This window comes from Amblyraja radiata, chromosome 27 (assembly GCF_010909765.2).
Source record: "Amblyraja radiata isolate CabotCenter1 chromosome 27, sAmbRad1.1.pri, whole genome shotgun sequence".
Lineage (NCBI taxonomy): Eukaryota > Metazoa > Chordata > Chondrichthyes > Rajiformes > Rajidae > Amblyraja > Amblyraja radiata.
The window spans coordinates 27,784,841-27,801,425 of NC_045982.1; the positions used below are offsets into that span (position 1 = coordinate 27,784,841).

General features: G+C 47.0%; 1 protein-coding gene across 2 annotated transcripts in view; it reads left to right on the forward strand.

Annotated features, from left to right (window-relative positions):
* The window catches only part of LOC116988589 (SH3 domain-containing kinase-binding protein 1-like), a 74,419-nt gene that overhangs the window by 6,286 nt on the left and 51,548 nt on the right, over nt 1-16,585 (forward strand). The window contains exons 2-6 of one of the 2 annotated variants that reach the window (XM_033045454.1): nt 2,017-2,104; nt 4,904-4,947; nt 8,915-8,984; nt 11,599-11,690; nt 14,476-14,521. In XM_033045454.1, coding sequence (XP_032901345.1) covers nt 2,089-2,104; nt 4,904-4,947; nt 8,915-8,984; nt 11,599-11,690; nt 14,476-14,521 — 268 coding nt within the window. In that variant the 5' untranslated portion in view covers nt 2,017-2,088. The remainder of the gene's footprint in view (nt 1-2,016; nt 2,105-4,903; nt 4,948-8,914; nt 8,985-11,598; nt 11,691-14,475; nt 14,522-16,585) is intronic. The other variant, XM_033045455.1, reaches the window with a different exon arrangement.

Consider the following 16,585-nt stretch of genomic DNA (forward strand, 5'->3'; position numbering starts at 1 on the left):
GACAATCTACAGTTGCAGTTTGTTGTGTCTTCATCCCGGTGAACGTCCACTCCTTCCCGAGTGATTCGTGTACGATCAGTTCTTTCTGTGAAAACATTTCCTTGTAGCGTATAAGGTGCCAGTGTCGTGTTTGACATGAATTTAAGGTACCGCTGCATTCCACAGCAACAGATAAAGGTTAGGGCTGAGATTGGTCTGGAGTGGGATGTTTGAGCTGCAGTATCTCCTGCATTGGTGCCACATGCCCGTGTGAAATTAAACACTCCTGGACCAAAAAGTGTGAGGTGGGCACTGATGGGCAGATCCATCATCACAGAGGCACAGCGGTAGAGTTGCTGCCTTACAATGTCAGAGACCACCGGGTTCGATCCTGACTATGGATGCTGGCTGTACGTAGTTCGATTGTTCTGCCTGCGGCTGCGTGGGTTTTCTCCAGGTGCTCCGGTTTCTTCCCACACTCCAAAGACGTACAGGTTTGTAGTTTAATTTTAAATAGTTCCTAGTGTGGATAGTTGTAGGATAGTGCTAGAGTAAGGGGTGTTCGCTGGTCAGAGTGAACTCAGTAGGCCGAAGGTCCTGTTTCCACGCTGTACGTCTAAAGTCTAAAGTGAAGTCTCATAGCAACACTGGTAACTGAGGAAGTAATTCAAGTCTGAGAAATAGCTGAGACATTGCGAGGAACTCTGACAACATTGTTTAAGTTGAGAGGTGCTAAGTTTAAAGGAGATATGCGGGGGAGGTCCTTTACATTGTCGATGGTGGATGCCCGGAATGTGATGCCAGAGATGGTGGTGGAGGCAGATATGCTAGTGGGGTTTAAGAGACTTTTGGATAGGAACATGGATATGGAAAAAATCTTCCTTAGATCACCTCCAAACTTTTAACACCTTACCTCAAACCTAAGCTGTCTAGCTTTAAATCTTCTGTTCCAGGGAGAGCTTTCAGCTGTCCATGCCCGAATAATAATTAGACAGTGGAATTAAATGTAACATCTCCAAGTTTGTGGATGACACAAAACTGGGTGGCAGTGTGAGCTCCGAGGAGAATGCTATGAGGCTGCAGGGTGATTTGGATAGGTTGGGTGAATGGGCAGATGCATGGCAGATGCAGTATAATGTGGATAAATGTGAGGCTATCCACTTTGGTGGCAAGAACAGGAAGGCAGATTATTATCTGAATGGTGTCAGATTAGGAAAAAAGGAGGTGCAATGAGACCTGTGTGTGCTTGTACATCAGTCACTGGAAGTAAGCAAGCAGGTAGAGCAGGAAGTGAAGAAAGCTAATGACATGTTAGCTTAGATTGCGAGAAGATTTGAGTTTAGGAGCAAGGAGGTCCTTCTACAGTTGTACAGGGCCCTGGAGTATTGTCTGCAGTTTTGGTCTCCTAATTTGAGGAAGGACATTATTGCTATTGAAGCAGTGCAGCATAGGTTCACAAGGTTAATTCCTGGGATGGCGGGACTGACATATGACGAAAGAATGGGTCGACTGGTCACTGGAAATCACAAGAATGAGAGGGGATCTTGGAGAAACATATAAAATTCTTAAAGGATTGGACAGGCTAGATGCAGGAAAAATGTTCCCGATGTTGGGGAAAATCCAGAATCAGGGGTCACAGTTTAAGAATAAGGCGTAGGCCATTTAGGATTGAGATGAGGAAAAACATGTTTACCCAGAGAGTTGTGAATCTGTGGAATTCTGTGCCACAGAAGGTAGTGGAGGCCAATTCACTGGATGTTTTCAAGAGAGACTTAGATTTAGCTCTGAGGACTAAAGGAATCAGGGGATATGGGGAAAAAGCAGGAACGGGGTACTGATTTTAGATGATCTGCCATGATCATATTGAATGGCGTGGCTGGCTCAAAGGGCCGAATGGCCTACTCCTGCACCTATTTTCTATCTTCTATGTTTCTCCCCACCTATGCTCTGCAAACAGCACTCACAATGTTGAACTGGGGCTTTCTCAATTGCTGCACTGTGACTTTAAATCATTTCATTTTTCTTTTTGCCTTTTAGATTGAAAGTGGTTGGTGGCTGAGAGAAAAGAACAGAAAAAACAGCCGTTCACCTTCCGATTTAGTCTTACAAATGGACCACATTGGAGGTAAGACCCAGGCCCTGAATGGTAACAGCATCATAGCAAGGAAACTGGTCCATTTGGTCCACAAGTCTATGTTGACCATCAAACACTCGTCTGCACTAATTACATTCTCCCTATATTTTATCAGTTCATCCAGATTTACAATTTTACAATTGGACTACAAACTAGCACATCTTTTGAGATGTGGGAGGAAACCAGAGCACCGGAAGGAAAACCATGCGGTCAAAGGGTGAACATGCAAACTCCACACAGACAGCACCCGAGGTCAAGATCAAACCCGGGTCTTTGGTGCTGTGAGGCAGCAGCTCTGTCCTCTGCGACACTGTGCCACATGTTGGCATCAATAAGGTTGTCCCCTGGAAGAGTTGGGCCTTCCCTATCATGTTAAACCCAGCATTCAGCTTCCGCTTTCCTAAAACAATTATTTCAATCCCTTCCCATAGGAACGGTGAATAGATTGCTCTCCTTCCTGTGTGAATGAAATCACCCTTAATATATTGGAGACAATTCTGGCCAGGATATTCTACCCCATCCCCTTCCACCTGTAGCCATCGCCAGTTTTACATTTCACCTCTTCTCTCTTTACCTGACAGCCTTTGTCATTTACTCCACCCATTTACAAATCAACCCCTCCCCCCCTCACCTGTATCCACCTATCACTTGCCAGGCTTTAACCTGCCCTTACCTCTCTTTTCCAGCTTTCTTCCCTCCTATTGCAATCAATCTGAAGGAAGGAGCCGACCCAAAACATCTTTTGTCCAGTCCCGCCACAGATGCTGCCTTACCCGCAGAGTTCCTCCAGCACTTTGTGCTTTGTTCACAATTGCAGCATCTGCAGTTTCAAGTGTAGATATGATGCCGGAGGGCTCAATGTCTGAACCCGCGGTACCAAAGGTTTAAAGCAGTACAATGAATACCGGAAAGCCGGTCACCCCAACCTCAGTAATGGGCAGGTTGTTCTACGCTACAAACTGCATAAACCCACATTTAAAAAAGGAATAAGATTAATCGAGGATCGTTGGTGTGAGAAAAGTTGAATTGGCTCAATCGAGGGGCCAGATGGACGCTGAATGGAGTCTACTGGAACTTTAGCAAATGTACCATAATAAAGATGAATGGGTTGAGTAAATGCTAATGTGATTCAAAGGAGTGGCAATGTCCAGATGGGGTGGAGAAAGGGGCATTTCACTTAAGGTTCATGGCTTCAGAACAGAGCGGAGGAATGATTTCCTGACCCAAGGAACGTGGGTCTGGACCTCACTGGCTGAGAGGGTGGAGGAGACATTGACAAGGTCACTGGCTGAGCATGTGTCTGGGACCCTATGCTGGGAAGTGGGTACAGTCTGAATAGTCATTGATTGCCCGGCAAATGCGCCCTGAGTTGTGGCCTCTCTCCCTGGTGGTCATCTCTAAGCCTCTTCATTGTCTGATACTTCATTGCGTGCATTGGAAGCAATACTCGGGACTGATGTTCAGTGTGGTGCTATGTGTATCAGGTGCTGAGATATAGATACCTTGTGCAGTGCGGTACCTCACTGGGTAATCAGCCACAGTTATGTGAAGGTGGGACATGCTGCTGACACTGAGGACAGAGTGAACCACAGGCTGTTGGGAGGTCAGTGAGGAGGTGGAGATTATAGTAGCATGTGCTTGATGTTTGGAAGGAAGGAAGTTGAAAGGACAAGGTTGGTATTGGTATTAAAAATACACAATATAGAAGAAAGGGTCCTGACCCGAAACGTCACCTGACCGAGTTCTCCAGGGATGCGCCTGACCCGCAGAGTTACTCCAGCACTTTGTGTCTTTTTGTGTAAATCAGCATCTTTGTTTCTACACTTGATATTAATAAAAGTCATAGATTGTGGAATCGGACTCTTAGGCCCAACTTGCCCACAATCACCAACATGCTCCATCTATACTAGTGTCACCTGCCTGCGTTTGGCCCACATCCCATTAAACCTGTCCCATCTATGTACCTGTCAAATGTTTCGTCAACGTTGCGATAGTCCCTGCTCAACTACCTCCTCCAGCAGCTCGTTTCATATACGCACCATTCTTTGTGTGGAAAGAAATGACCCCTCAGGTTCTTATTAAACCTTTCTCCCCTCACCTTAAACCTATTGCGTTTATTATCGCCATGGGTACCAAAACTTTGTTTTACATGTTACCCAGGCACATCATACCTTACATGAGTGGAATCAAACCATGCATGGCTACAACACGTTGTGCAAAAAGGGAAAGGAAACAGAGCACAGAATATCATGTTACAGCTACAGGGAAAATACTGATAAAAAGATTGAAAAATAGGTGGACTTGTGTCCAGCAAAGACGGCTGTCAAAGGAAGTAGAGAATAGAATAGTGTTACAGAGATAATGCAGATTTAAAAAAGTGCACAGACCTCCAGAAGGTAGATTGGGAGACCAGGAATACATTCTTAGCAAATGAGAAGTCTGTTCAAAACTCTGGGAACAGGCTTGAATCTGGTGGTATGTGCTGTGAAGGGTGAGAAGAGAGGATGACCAGGGTCAGAATGATCACTGATTATGTTGGCTGCTTACCTGACCAGGCGAAAGGATCAGTTCATTGGTTCATGAAGGTGGATGGATTAGGAATTTCTTAAAGAATATTGGCATTGTTAGACTCTAATTGTTTTCGGAATAGTTGGGCAGGGAGGGAGGGGTGGGGTGTGGTTAGGGAGGGAGTGGAGGTGTGGTGGTTGGGTTTATTTGGGAAATGTTGGGAGCATCTGATGTAAGGAACAATGTCCAGTGATGCATCATTTCTCCTGTTTGCCTCATCAGATTTCAGTGTCAAAAATGAAGATGAACCAAACGCAGACTTGCAGGTAACTCTTCCACCAAACTAGGAAATGATAATAATATGGGAGCAGGATCAAATGTAGAACTGCAGAGTAGTTAGATTGCATGGAACTGCAGATGTCAAAGTCAAAGGCAAATGCAAGGTACAGTGAAATGAATTTGCCAGCAGCGATACACTTAAAAAGAACACACAATACACAATAAAATGTAACACAAACATCCACCACAGCATTCTTCACTATGGTAGTAGTCAACAAAGTTCAGCCAGTCCTCCTCCTTTGTTCACCCGTGGTCAGGGCCATGAACCCTCCGTAGTCGCTGCCACGGATGGCCCTCTCGTCTGGATGATCAAAACTCCCATGTCGGGAAGGTCAAACACATTTGGAGGTCCCGAATCGGCACTTTCCTACCGGAGACCGCGGCTTCAGGATTCCACAGGCCGCAGGCCGGCGGTCGGAGCTCTTCTCTGGCGGCCCCCAGCAACGGATCCCATGCTCCAGATGGTAAGTCCATGCCACGCCCGCGGTTAGAAGCTCCGCAGACCACAGCCCCCCGAAGTCAATGTCACCAGGCCAGCGATTAGAGCACTCCTCTCTGGCGACCCCAGCATGGGTTCGCCCGCTCCGCGATGGAAAGTCCATGCTGCGTCTGCTGCCGATGCTCCGGGCCTGACTCCGGGAAAGGACACTCCAATCCATGGTGTTAGGCCGCGAGGGAGGCGACATGGAAAAAGTCGCCTCTCCGTGGAGGAGGTGACCGAAAGCTCTTTCCCCCTTTCTCCTCCCCACCATCCCCCACACAAGGCACACCAAGAGACACCCAAACTAACATTAGACACACAAAAACCCCCAAAAAGTTGAAATAACGAACACGCTGCTGGCAGGGCAGCCGACTCGCAGCGCCCCCACCGACTATCTGATGCTAGAATCATTTCACAGCAGGACATGTGTAGTGGCCTTTACAGAAACATCTTCACCGATCCCATTCCTGAAGTGGCGGCGCTGTGAAACGGCTGCGGCTCGCCTGCAGTCTGTCTGTTTTTACTTTTTTTGTGTCGTTTTTTTTTGTCTTGTTCAGTTAAACCTTTGGTTATTAGGTTGTGTTATGTGTGTGGGGGGGGGGGGGGGGGGGGCTGAAACAGAGCTTTCTGTCTCTCCCTTCGGGGGAATGCAACTTTCTTGTCGTATCCCCCTTCTCTTCCCCCCGTCTGAGCTGAGGCCTAATGTCGGAGCTGGCGGCCTCCAACCTGCGACCGACCTCGAGGCTCCGGAGGTAGAGCCAGCCAGGACTTACCAACGTGAGGCTGGCCGTCTTCGAGCTGCGGCGGCGTTTGGGCAGTGGCACGACTCGGCGCTCTGGTGAGGGCGGACGGCGCGGTGCTGAGACACTCCCGTGTGGGCAGCCCGGCTCCCGGCCGGAAGGCACTTCCATGTGGGCGGCCCGGCTCCCGGCTGGAAGGTGCTCCCGTGTGGGCGGCCCGGCTCCCGGCTGGAAGGCGCTCCCGTGTGGGTGGCCCGGCTCCCGGCTGGAAGGCGCTCCCGTGTGGGTGGCCCGACTCCCGGCTCCCGGCTGGAAGGCGCTCCCGTGTGGGCGGCCCGGTGCGGGGCTGAGACGCTCCCGTGTGGGCGGCCCGGTGCGGAGTGGAGACGGTGCTCCGGTGGCTGATGCGGCGTTCTGGTGGCGGCGACCTGAATCCGAGGCTCGGCCGCGGGCCAGTGGATGACAATGTCGGGAGCTCGCAGGTCACAGGCTGGTGCCTGTTTGCCGGAGCTCCCGTGGCAACAGCTGCGTCCGCTGGACTGGAGGGCGGCAGCTTCGACCACCCCCAGGCCGCGGAGCTTGAACCGCGGGACTGACTTACCATCGCCCGGTGGGGTATCACTTCAGCGCAGAGGGAGAAGAGGAGGGAAGAGACAGTAACCCTAAGACTTTTGCCTCCATCACAGTGAGGAGGTGCCTGGTGAACTCACTGTGGTGGATGTTAATTTGTGTTTATTGTGTGTTGTTTATTATTACATGTATCACTGCAGGCAACGACATTTCGTTCAGACCGAAAGGTCTGAATGACAAATAAAGGATTCAATTCAATTCAATTCTATCCAACCTTGATAAAAGCATATTGAAGAGGTCTTCTTGGTCTTGTAATGTTACCACTGAGCAACAATCACTTCAGGCCAGGATCCCATGTATTGCATTTTATTGTAACTTTCCCTGGTCCATCACAGGTACTGACCTCCCCACCATCGAAGAGATCTATAGGAGGAGCTGTCACAAAAAGGCAGCCTATATCATCAGGGACCCACACCACATTAGCCACACTCTAATTCCACTCGTATGAATGGAAAGTAGGTAAAGAATCTGAATACCATGACCTCCACGTTTAAGAATAGTTTCTTCTCAACAACCACACTGAGCACTACACAACACTAACCGATGAGCAAAGGATTGTCTGTGGTTGCACGATGGAGTTTGGGCTTTTTTTTGCAGCATTATTAGAGTAATTAATTTATTGATTTTACAGGGTCTTGGTGAGACCACACCTGGAGTATTGCGTACAGTTTTGGTCTCCTAATCTGAGGAAAGACATTCTTGTCATAGAGGGAGTGCAGAGAAGGTTCACCAGACTGATTCCTGGGATGTCAGGACTTTCATATGAAGAAAGACTGGATAGACTCGGCTTGTACTCGCTAGAATTTAGAAGATTGAGGGGGGATCTTATAGAAACTTACAAAATTCTTAAGGGGTTGGACAGGCTAGATGCAGGAAGATTGTTCCCGATGTTGGGGAAGTCCAGAACAAGGGATCACAGTTTAAGGATAAGGGGGAAATCTTTTAGGACATTTTTCACGCAGAGAGTGGTGAATCTCTGGAATTCTCTGCCACAGAGGGTAGTTGAGGCCAGTTCATTGGCTATATTTAAGAGGGAGTTAGATGTGGCCCTTGTGGCTAAAGGGATCAGGGGGTATGGAGAGAAGGCAGGTACAGGATACTGAGTTGGATGATCAGCCATGATCATATTGAATGGCGGTGCAGGCTCGAAGGGCCGAATGGCCTACTCCTGCACCTATTTTCTATGTTTCCATGTTTCTATAGTTATTATATATTATCTATGCATGTTGTGCTTACAGGCCGGTTAAACTGCTGCAAGTAAGAATTTCATTTTCCCGTTGTCAGTAATATATGACAATGAAGCACTCTCGATTCTTGACCACAAATAGTTCACACCAATGAGTTAACTGTGAAATGGACCCCCCTGTTGGAAATGTAGGAAGAATGCTGACCAATTTGTGCAAAGCAAGGCCCTAAAACAGAACAGACTTCTTCTTCTTTAAAAATAACCTGGATTGTTTTCTCCGAAGTGCCGGAGGTGGGGGGAGACCCGATAGAAGTGTGTAAAATGATGAGAGGCACAGATAGGATAGACAGTCATAACCTTCTTCCTGGAATGGAAATGTCAGGGTCAGCGTGCGTGGCTTTAAGGTGAGAGGGACAAAGTTGAAGGGAGATATGCGGAGCAGGTTTTTTTTACACAGAGTGTGGTGGATGCCTGGAACACACTGTCGGTCGGGGTGGTGGTGGAGGCAGATACGATAGTGGTGTTTAAAAGGTTTTTAGGGGGATGGAGGGATAGGGACCACGTTAGTAGAGGAGATTAGTTTCATGGCATCATGTTCGGCCGGTACATTGTGGGCCTGAGGCCTGTTCCTGTGCTGCTCGATGTTCAATGTTCTAAAATACCTTGGGTCTTTGCCATGCAGCTGAGAGAGAAAACTGGCCCTTGGTTCAAGGTAATATTTAGACTGCATCACAGGCGCTACAGCTAACCCTCACGACTGTACGACAGGACCAAAATGGATTTTACTTTATAAGTGACTTCAAGTGGGAATTAAACTCACAAACCTTTGATGTCAAGTCACAGAAACGTAAGAGCTAATAGCTCTTTTCAAAGTCCAAGAAAGCTTGATATTGGTCAACATGCCTCTTTTCTTGCAGGAACCACCTCTTAGATCGGTGAGTCCCCAAGCAGATGCTGGTTGCCATGGCGAAGCTGGACCCCAGATAGGTGTGTACTCTGGAGCTTTGGTCTTGTGTGTAGACTGCACCCACACCCTGGGAGCTGCATAGAAACATGGGAAATAGGTGCAGGAGGAGGCCATTCGGCCCTTTGAGCCGGCACTGCCATTCATTGTGATCATGGCTGGTCATCTACAATCAGTAACCCGTGCCTGCCTTCTCCCCATACCCCTTGATCCGGCTAGCCCCAAGAACTCTATCTAACTCTCTTTTAAATGCATCCAGTGAATTGGCTTCAACTGCCTTCTGTGGCAGAGAATTCCACAATTTCACAACTCTCTGGGTGAAAAGTTTTTTTCTCATCTCTGTTTTAAATGGCCTCCCCTTTAGTTTTGGACTGTGGCCCCTGGTTCTGGACTCCCCCAACATTGAGAACATTTTTCCTGCATCTAGCTTGACCAGTCCTTTTATAATTTTATATGTTTCTATAAGATGTCCTCTCATCCTTCTGATTTCCCCCCAAATCTGGCGCATTGTACAACCCGCCACTCATTGGGACTGGTGACTCTGGGTGACGTGTTGGAGAGGACCATAGATGACCCTGCAGCAGAAAGTGTCCGTGCTATCGACCAACACAGACTGGATGGGCTCAATGGCCTCTCGATAGACTTATTGCCCTATTACAATGATTCTATAAAATAGTCAGAACATTGTTTCTCACTTGTTGATAGGCATGAAGAGAATGTTTAGCATCTGGATTTGATCAGACAAATTATTTACGTTAATTCACTTGGACTGCTGTTTTTTTTTATTGTTTCCGATTTCCGCTGCGTGCATGGACTGGTTCCTCACTCTCCGGGTGTTGAATGCAGTTCATTCCCAATCGCAGCCCAGTTTTCCTCCTAACCATTATCCCTATCTTTCTGGAGATGCAAGGATCTGCAAATTCTGGGAATCTTGAACAAAATACAAAGTACCGGAAGAACTCAGTGGGTCAGGCAACATCTGCGGAGGGCATGGACAGGTGACGTTTCAAGTCGGACCCCATCTTCAGCCTGAAGAAGGCCTCCCAATCCGAAAAGTTGTGCACACACGTGTCGAGCCTATGTTGCAATTTATGGGCATTTCACCAGTTCTTGATAGAAGTACCTGTATGTAAAATTGTGGGAGGCGTGGATAAGGTAGCCAGTCAAAACCTCTTTTCCCAGGGTGCGAATGTCAAAGGCTGGAGGTCATAGCTTTAAGGTGAGGAGGACAAAGTTTAAAGGAGATGTGCGGGGCTGTTTTTTTCACACAGAGAATGAAGGGTGCCTGGAATGTGCTGCCTCGGGTGATTGTGGAGGCAGATACGACAGTGGCATTGAAGAGATCCTTAGATAGACACAAGGATATGTAGGGAATGGAGGGATATGGATTATGTACAGGCTGATGACATGAGTTTAACTTGGCACCATGTTTGGCAGAGACATGGTGGGTCGAAGGGCCTGTTCCTGTGCTGTACTGTTCTATGTTTCATACAGGTAATCAGTTATAGACCACTGAGCGATAGAAAGCAAGTAGGATAGTAGGGAAAAGTCTCTTGCATTTTGTTGAAACTGTGCCCATGAGATTGGTTGCATCTAGAGTGCAGGTTGGGCTTTGCGTTCATACCTCATCCCAGAGGAGGAGATATCTCCGGCAGTACAGCGCTCCCTCACTACTGGAATCAACTTTTTTTTAACACAAACAATCTTTCCACAGACAACAGTCAAGATGAATGGGGCAGATCTCCCAGTCCAACCCCTGTCCAATGCTGGGATTTAGATGGGTTTTCCTATGGAAGCCCCAGTTTCCAGTATCAGTATCAGGTACAACAGGGACATTGTGGGCCGAAGGGCCTGTCCTGTGCTGTGCTATTCCGTGCTCTATCTTCACACTATCAATGGGTAATTCTTACCAAAGCAACAGTGGCTTAATAGAGCATGCGGAATGGAACAGTGGCTTAACGGAATATTTGGCCCAGGAAATAGTGGGAATCTGATCTTCCTGTAAGGCAGCTTCCCAAATGGACAACCCGGGCTAATCCCACCTTGCACAGACTGAGCTGCCACCCTGATCTCTGACCACCTAGCTCTATCACATGTTGGACCTTCACTACACCCGTCCTGTAACCAACCCAACACGACAGCTGACCTCCCCACCCGATTTTCCACCCTCTCATCCACCACTATAGGCCCGCAAGCAGCGTAGCTGGTAGAGCTGCTGCCTCACAGCGCCAGAGACACCTAGGTTCCATTCTGACCTCGGGTGCTGCCTGTGTGGAGTTTGCGCCTTCTCCCTGTGACGGCGTGGGTTTCCTCTGGGTGCTCCGGTTTTGCCTCACAAAAGATAGGATTTGTAGGTTCAGTGGCCTCTGTAAAATTGCCCCTAGTGTGTAGGGAGTGGATGCAAAAGTCGGATAACATAGAACAAGTGCGAATGGTGATCAGTGGCTGGCATGGACTAGGTGGGCTGAAGGGCCTCTTTCCATGCTGTAGCTATCAATCAATCAATCGATCAATTCTGCCACCCTCATGCCTCCATGGCCCCAGATGATTGCACAACGAGGGAATCAACCAACACACTTTTTGAGCACTGAGATCGCTGAAGGTAGCCATGTTTTAAAGGACAATTTTTCTTTTCAGTCCAGGAACACGAGGAGGACATTTATGACAACATTGCCAGCGCCCGCTATAAACTCTGCCTGCACAAAGGTGACACCCAAGAGCTGGAAAAGGTATTTGTTCTCTCTGTCATTGGGGTGTATAACATAACCTCAGAATAAAACGCAAATACATTTTGAAGATCGGATGTTCTTCAAGTGTTCTTGCAAGTGTTATTTTCTACGCTATTGTCTGCTAGGGCAACAGCATCAGTGCGAAAAACAACAAGAAGCTGGACAAACTGGTTAAACAGGCTAGCTCAGTGCTGGAGGGGAGAGTGGACTCTGGGATGGATGTGCTTGAGAGGCGTATGAGGTGCAAGGTGCAGGTCATCCTGGAAAACCCCGGGCATCCCCTCCATGTAATTCTGGAGAGTCAAAAGAGCACTCGGAACAACAACCAGCACTTTCCCTGCACTGTAGAACGGAGAGGTTCAGGAGATCCTTCACCCCTGCAGCCATTAGATTTTATAATACGGACCGCTAGGCTGTAGGGGGATGCATTTTTGCATTTTTTAAATAGTTAATTATTGGTCTTTTTAAGTATTTATTGCTCTCAGGTATTGTCCACATTGTATTTTCTGTCTGCGTTTGTTTTGAATGTGTGGGTTTGTTGGTTGGGGGCTTCTGGACATCTGAATTTCCCTGAGGGGATCAATAAAGTATTTATTATTATTATTATTATTATTATTATTATTATTATTATTATTATTATTATTATTATTATTATTATTATTATTATTATTATTATTATTATTATTATTATTATTATTATTATTCAAAACCATTTCCTACCTTTTGGTGAAAAGTGCTGAGGGAAGGGAACTTAGTTTGAAGTTGAAGATGGAGGAAACTAATCCATAGTTAGATGTTGTCGGAGCTACTGGAGGGGTGAAGGCAGGACCACTGGTGTATGAGAGGCCCTGTCAAAAATGACTTGCACTTGGCTGCTCTGGTTTTCTTGAGAGCAGAACAGGCAGCACGGTGGCGCAGTGACAGAGTTGTTGCCCTGCCGCACCAGAGATCTGAGTTCGATCCTGACTACGGTGCTGTCTGTACGGAGTTTGTTCGTTCTCCCCATGAACTGCATAGGTTTTCTTCGGGAGCCCCGCTTTCTTCCCACACTCCAAAGATGTTCAGGTTTGTAGGCTAATCGGCTTGGTTAAATTGTAAATTGTTCCTAATATGTCGGATAGTGTTAGAGTGTGGCGGGTGGGTTTGCTGGTCAGCGCGGACCTGGTGGGCCGAAGGGTCTGTTTCCACGCCGTAAACTAAACTAACTCAGAAAGCCAGTCAGGCATGAACTTGCTCTAATATAATATAATATCCAGCTCCATATGTCGCTCAGGGAGGTGAAAATATAATCGAAAAACAAACCGTGGACAAGAACAGAGATAGAAAGAAAAGGTCAGACAGCATCTGTGGAGGGAGAAACAGCTAGCGTTTTGGGTTGAAGCCTCTCCATCAGAATTGGGGTAGAGTGTCCAATGTCAGTGGATGCAAATGGTGAGCAAACACGGAAACAGAGAAGGTATTGAAATGCGGTTTCACTGGAGAGGCAGGTTGTTCTGGAGTGTGGAAGCAAATGGCGATAAGGAAAGGGAGAAGGATTGGCCAGGAAATGGCCCAGACTAAAAATGCTTTAGCAAGGGTGTGATGGAGGTGGGGGTGATACCAATGGAGGGATTGGCAGATAAGTACAAGGGTTTTGAAATTAGTGTGGAGACTGGAAAATGAAGTTGTCAAACAGAGAGGTATGAGGGTTGTGACTGAGAAAACATTAAGATGGGAGTGCAGGGATATCTGGCAAGCTGACTTTGGTGTAGGTCGAACAAGGACGTCAAAATGTAAACAAACCCGGTGACAATAAAGTGATGGCCGTAATCGCCAACGTTTTGCTGGGATTATTGGGACAGTGTGTTGGGATATTTGCGATGTTACTTACTTGCTGCCTATTATGCCTCCTAGCATGTAGGCCAGCAACTCCACTCCTGTGTGTTCTGGGCTAGCTTCTGGACACTACCCCAGGTCAGGTCGACTGTTTCCATTTCCTCCTCTACAGTTCGATGCCAGGTGGTTTTGGGTCTTTTCCTTTTCCCTTCCGGTGTCCAGTGCAAGGCTATTCTTGGGATGCTGTCTGTGGTGAACTGCCAACAGCCAACAATCAAGGACCTTTCCTGCCCCAGCTATTCCTTCTTCTCCCCACTCCCATTGGGCTGAAGATGCCATGGCTTGGATGGTGTGTACCAAATGACTCAGGAACAGCTTCTTCCCCTCTGTTATCAAGCTTCCGATGGTCCTTCCAGGGCGAGAGTATTGTCCCGATTCTCCAACGTATCTCCATTGCCAACGTATCCCCAAACACAATGGTACAAACAGTCTGATGGGATAACTTGGAGATCCTAACACTCTGGGCTGGAACTCCAAACTTTTTCAATTGACAGTAATCATTAGAAATCAGGAAAGTAGACAACAATGCTGAAGAAACTCAGCGGGTGAGGCAGCATCTATGGTGTGAAGGGATAGGTCGAGACCCGAAACCTCACCCATTCCTTCACTCCATAGATGCTGCCTCACCCGCTGAGTTTCTCCAGCACAGTTGTCTACCTTTGATTTTTCCAGCATCTGCAGTTCTTAGAAATCTGGAGATCAGCGAGCCAGGGTTGAATCATGGAAATGTGAGGATGGATAATTCCTCTTATACTTCTGCAGATACTCTCCAAAGGGGGTGAAGCGCATGTGGGCGGTCTCAGAGAGAGACGTTACATATAATGTGAAGGACTGCTGAGTGGGTTTAATGAACTAAGTGGCATGTTCTTATCTCTCGAGTTATCTTACTTTCATCCATTTTATATTGCAGATTAAAAAGGAGCTTCTTTCAAATGACGTCTTAGATGCGGGCATCTGTAAGTAAAGTCACCTTAATACCAATCAGTATTTTAAACTCAGGCACATCAGAACTAACTTCCTGTGATCAGACTGCATTGACCAATATGTGGAAATACTTACTTTTGTCTTTGGGGTTCTCTATGCCAAAGAGCTACAGGATCGGTGTTGATGACTTTATTTAAGAATGAGAGTATTGGCAAATGAAATAGTTGGAAAATACTGCTCCCATCCAATGCAAGCTGGTGCTTGTGGTCCTCTCGAGCACAACGCACTGTGGTGCAGCAGGTAGAGCTGCTGCCTCACAGCGCCAGATACCCAGGTTCAATCCTGACCTCAGGTGCAGTGTGTGCGAAGTCTGCTGAAGCAACTCAGGCAGTATCTCTGGAGAACATGGATAGGTGACGTTTTGGGTCGAGGCCCACTGAGGGCCCATCATCCTGAGACTCAGTGCTGGGGAATGGAGAAATTCAAATGGTGACAAAGGACATCAAGTTCTAGACATATTGCACGTTCATAAGTCATAGGAGCAGCAGTAGGCCATTCGGCCCATCAAGTCTACTCCGTCATTCAATCATGGCTGATCTATCTTTCCCTCTTCACCCCATTCTCCTGCTTTCTCGCTATAACCCTTGACATCCTAACTAATCACGAATCTACCAATCTCCACCTTAAAAATACCTAAAGAAGGCCTCCGCAGCCACCTGAGGCAGCGTAAACAGTAGATGGAGTCACTTGTGGGGAGTCTGGTCTGTGTAATGGTCCGAGCTACATCCACAACTCTCTGCAAATTTGTGGCAGTCTTGGGCAGAGCTTTTCCCAAACCAAGCTGTGATGCAACACAACAGTGTGCTCTCCATGGTGCATCTGTAGACGTTTGTAAGAGTTATTGGCAAACAGGCGGAATTTCCTCAGGAACAAACATTGCACATTGGCACTACACATTGGAACAAAAATCCAGAAAATCCCGTTAATTGCTTCTGAGGTATTTGGTGTGCGTTAACGTGTGGGGCCAGTGAGGAGATTGCAATATTATCCAGCTGGTTGCATGCAAAACCAACAGTGACATTGTTTGAACAGACATACCACTGATTGGATTGATTAAAGCTCTCTCTCCGCTGTATATTCTCCGTGGGGCTATAATTTGGTTTGAGCACCAAATAAAAACTTTCCAATGAAACATTCCCTATGTTTTTATAAAATAATAACAGACCGAGGTTTTCTCTGACCGTTTCGTTAAGTCGCTTAGGTTCGAGACCTTTGCAAGTGCTCTAAGAGTAATTTAAGGCAGGAACTCTACCGATGCGCCACTGTGACGCTCCATCTATGGAGAAAAAGGATGGGTGACGTTTCGGGTCGGGATCCTTCTTCAGACTGAAAGTAGAAGGGAGGGAACTGTAGGTAGGCAAAGGCCAGAACAAATCGGGGCCGGCAACAGATAACCAAGGAAGTGTGGAGCCCACAATGGCCCATTGTTGGCTGGAGAAGAGGTGATAACGAGGGGATACAAGGATACAAACAGTGGAACTAGTGGGGGAGGGAATGGAAAGATGACTTGAAATGAGATAAATCCTCAACCAGTGTCCCCATGCCCGCTGCCTGCACCAGCACACACATTGTTTCATGCTCTGTGCTCACAGTCTGCTCTTGAAACTGTTTATTGCTCGATAGTGCTATTGTGTAGGAATAGAGAGTCCCAGGGGTAATGGTGACAAGGGATAGTGACTATTGAGGCTGAAGCTAGTTAATATAAAAGTCTTTATTCATGAAGGGACACATTCTCTTGAAAACTCTCTTGTTAGAATCTTCCGTACTCAAATTACACCGTTTTATACACTTAGATAAAAAATAACAGCATATACAATTCAATTCTATTGCTTCATTGATATTGTTGACCTCGATATTTTGAGTCTGACAAAAGGTTAAATTGAATAACTCACTTACAATGTAGCTGAGATGATCCCTCTGAATGTTTAGTTTAGTTTAGAGATACAGCATGGAAACGGCCCTTCCACCCACCCAGTCCATGCTGACCACCGATCACCCGCTTACACCAGTTGTATGTTGTCTCATATTCTTCCCCA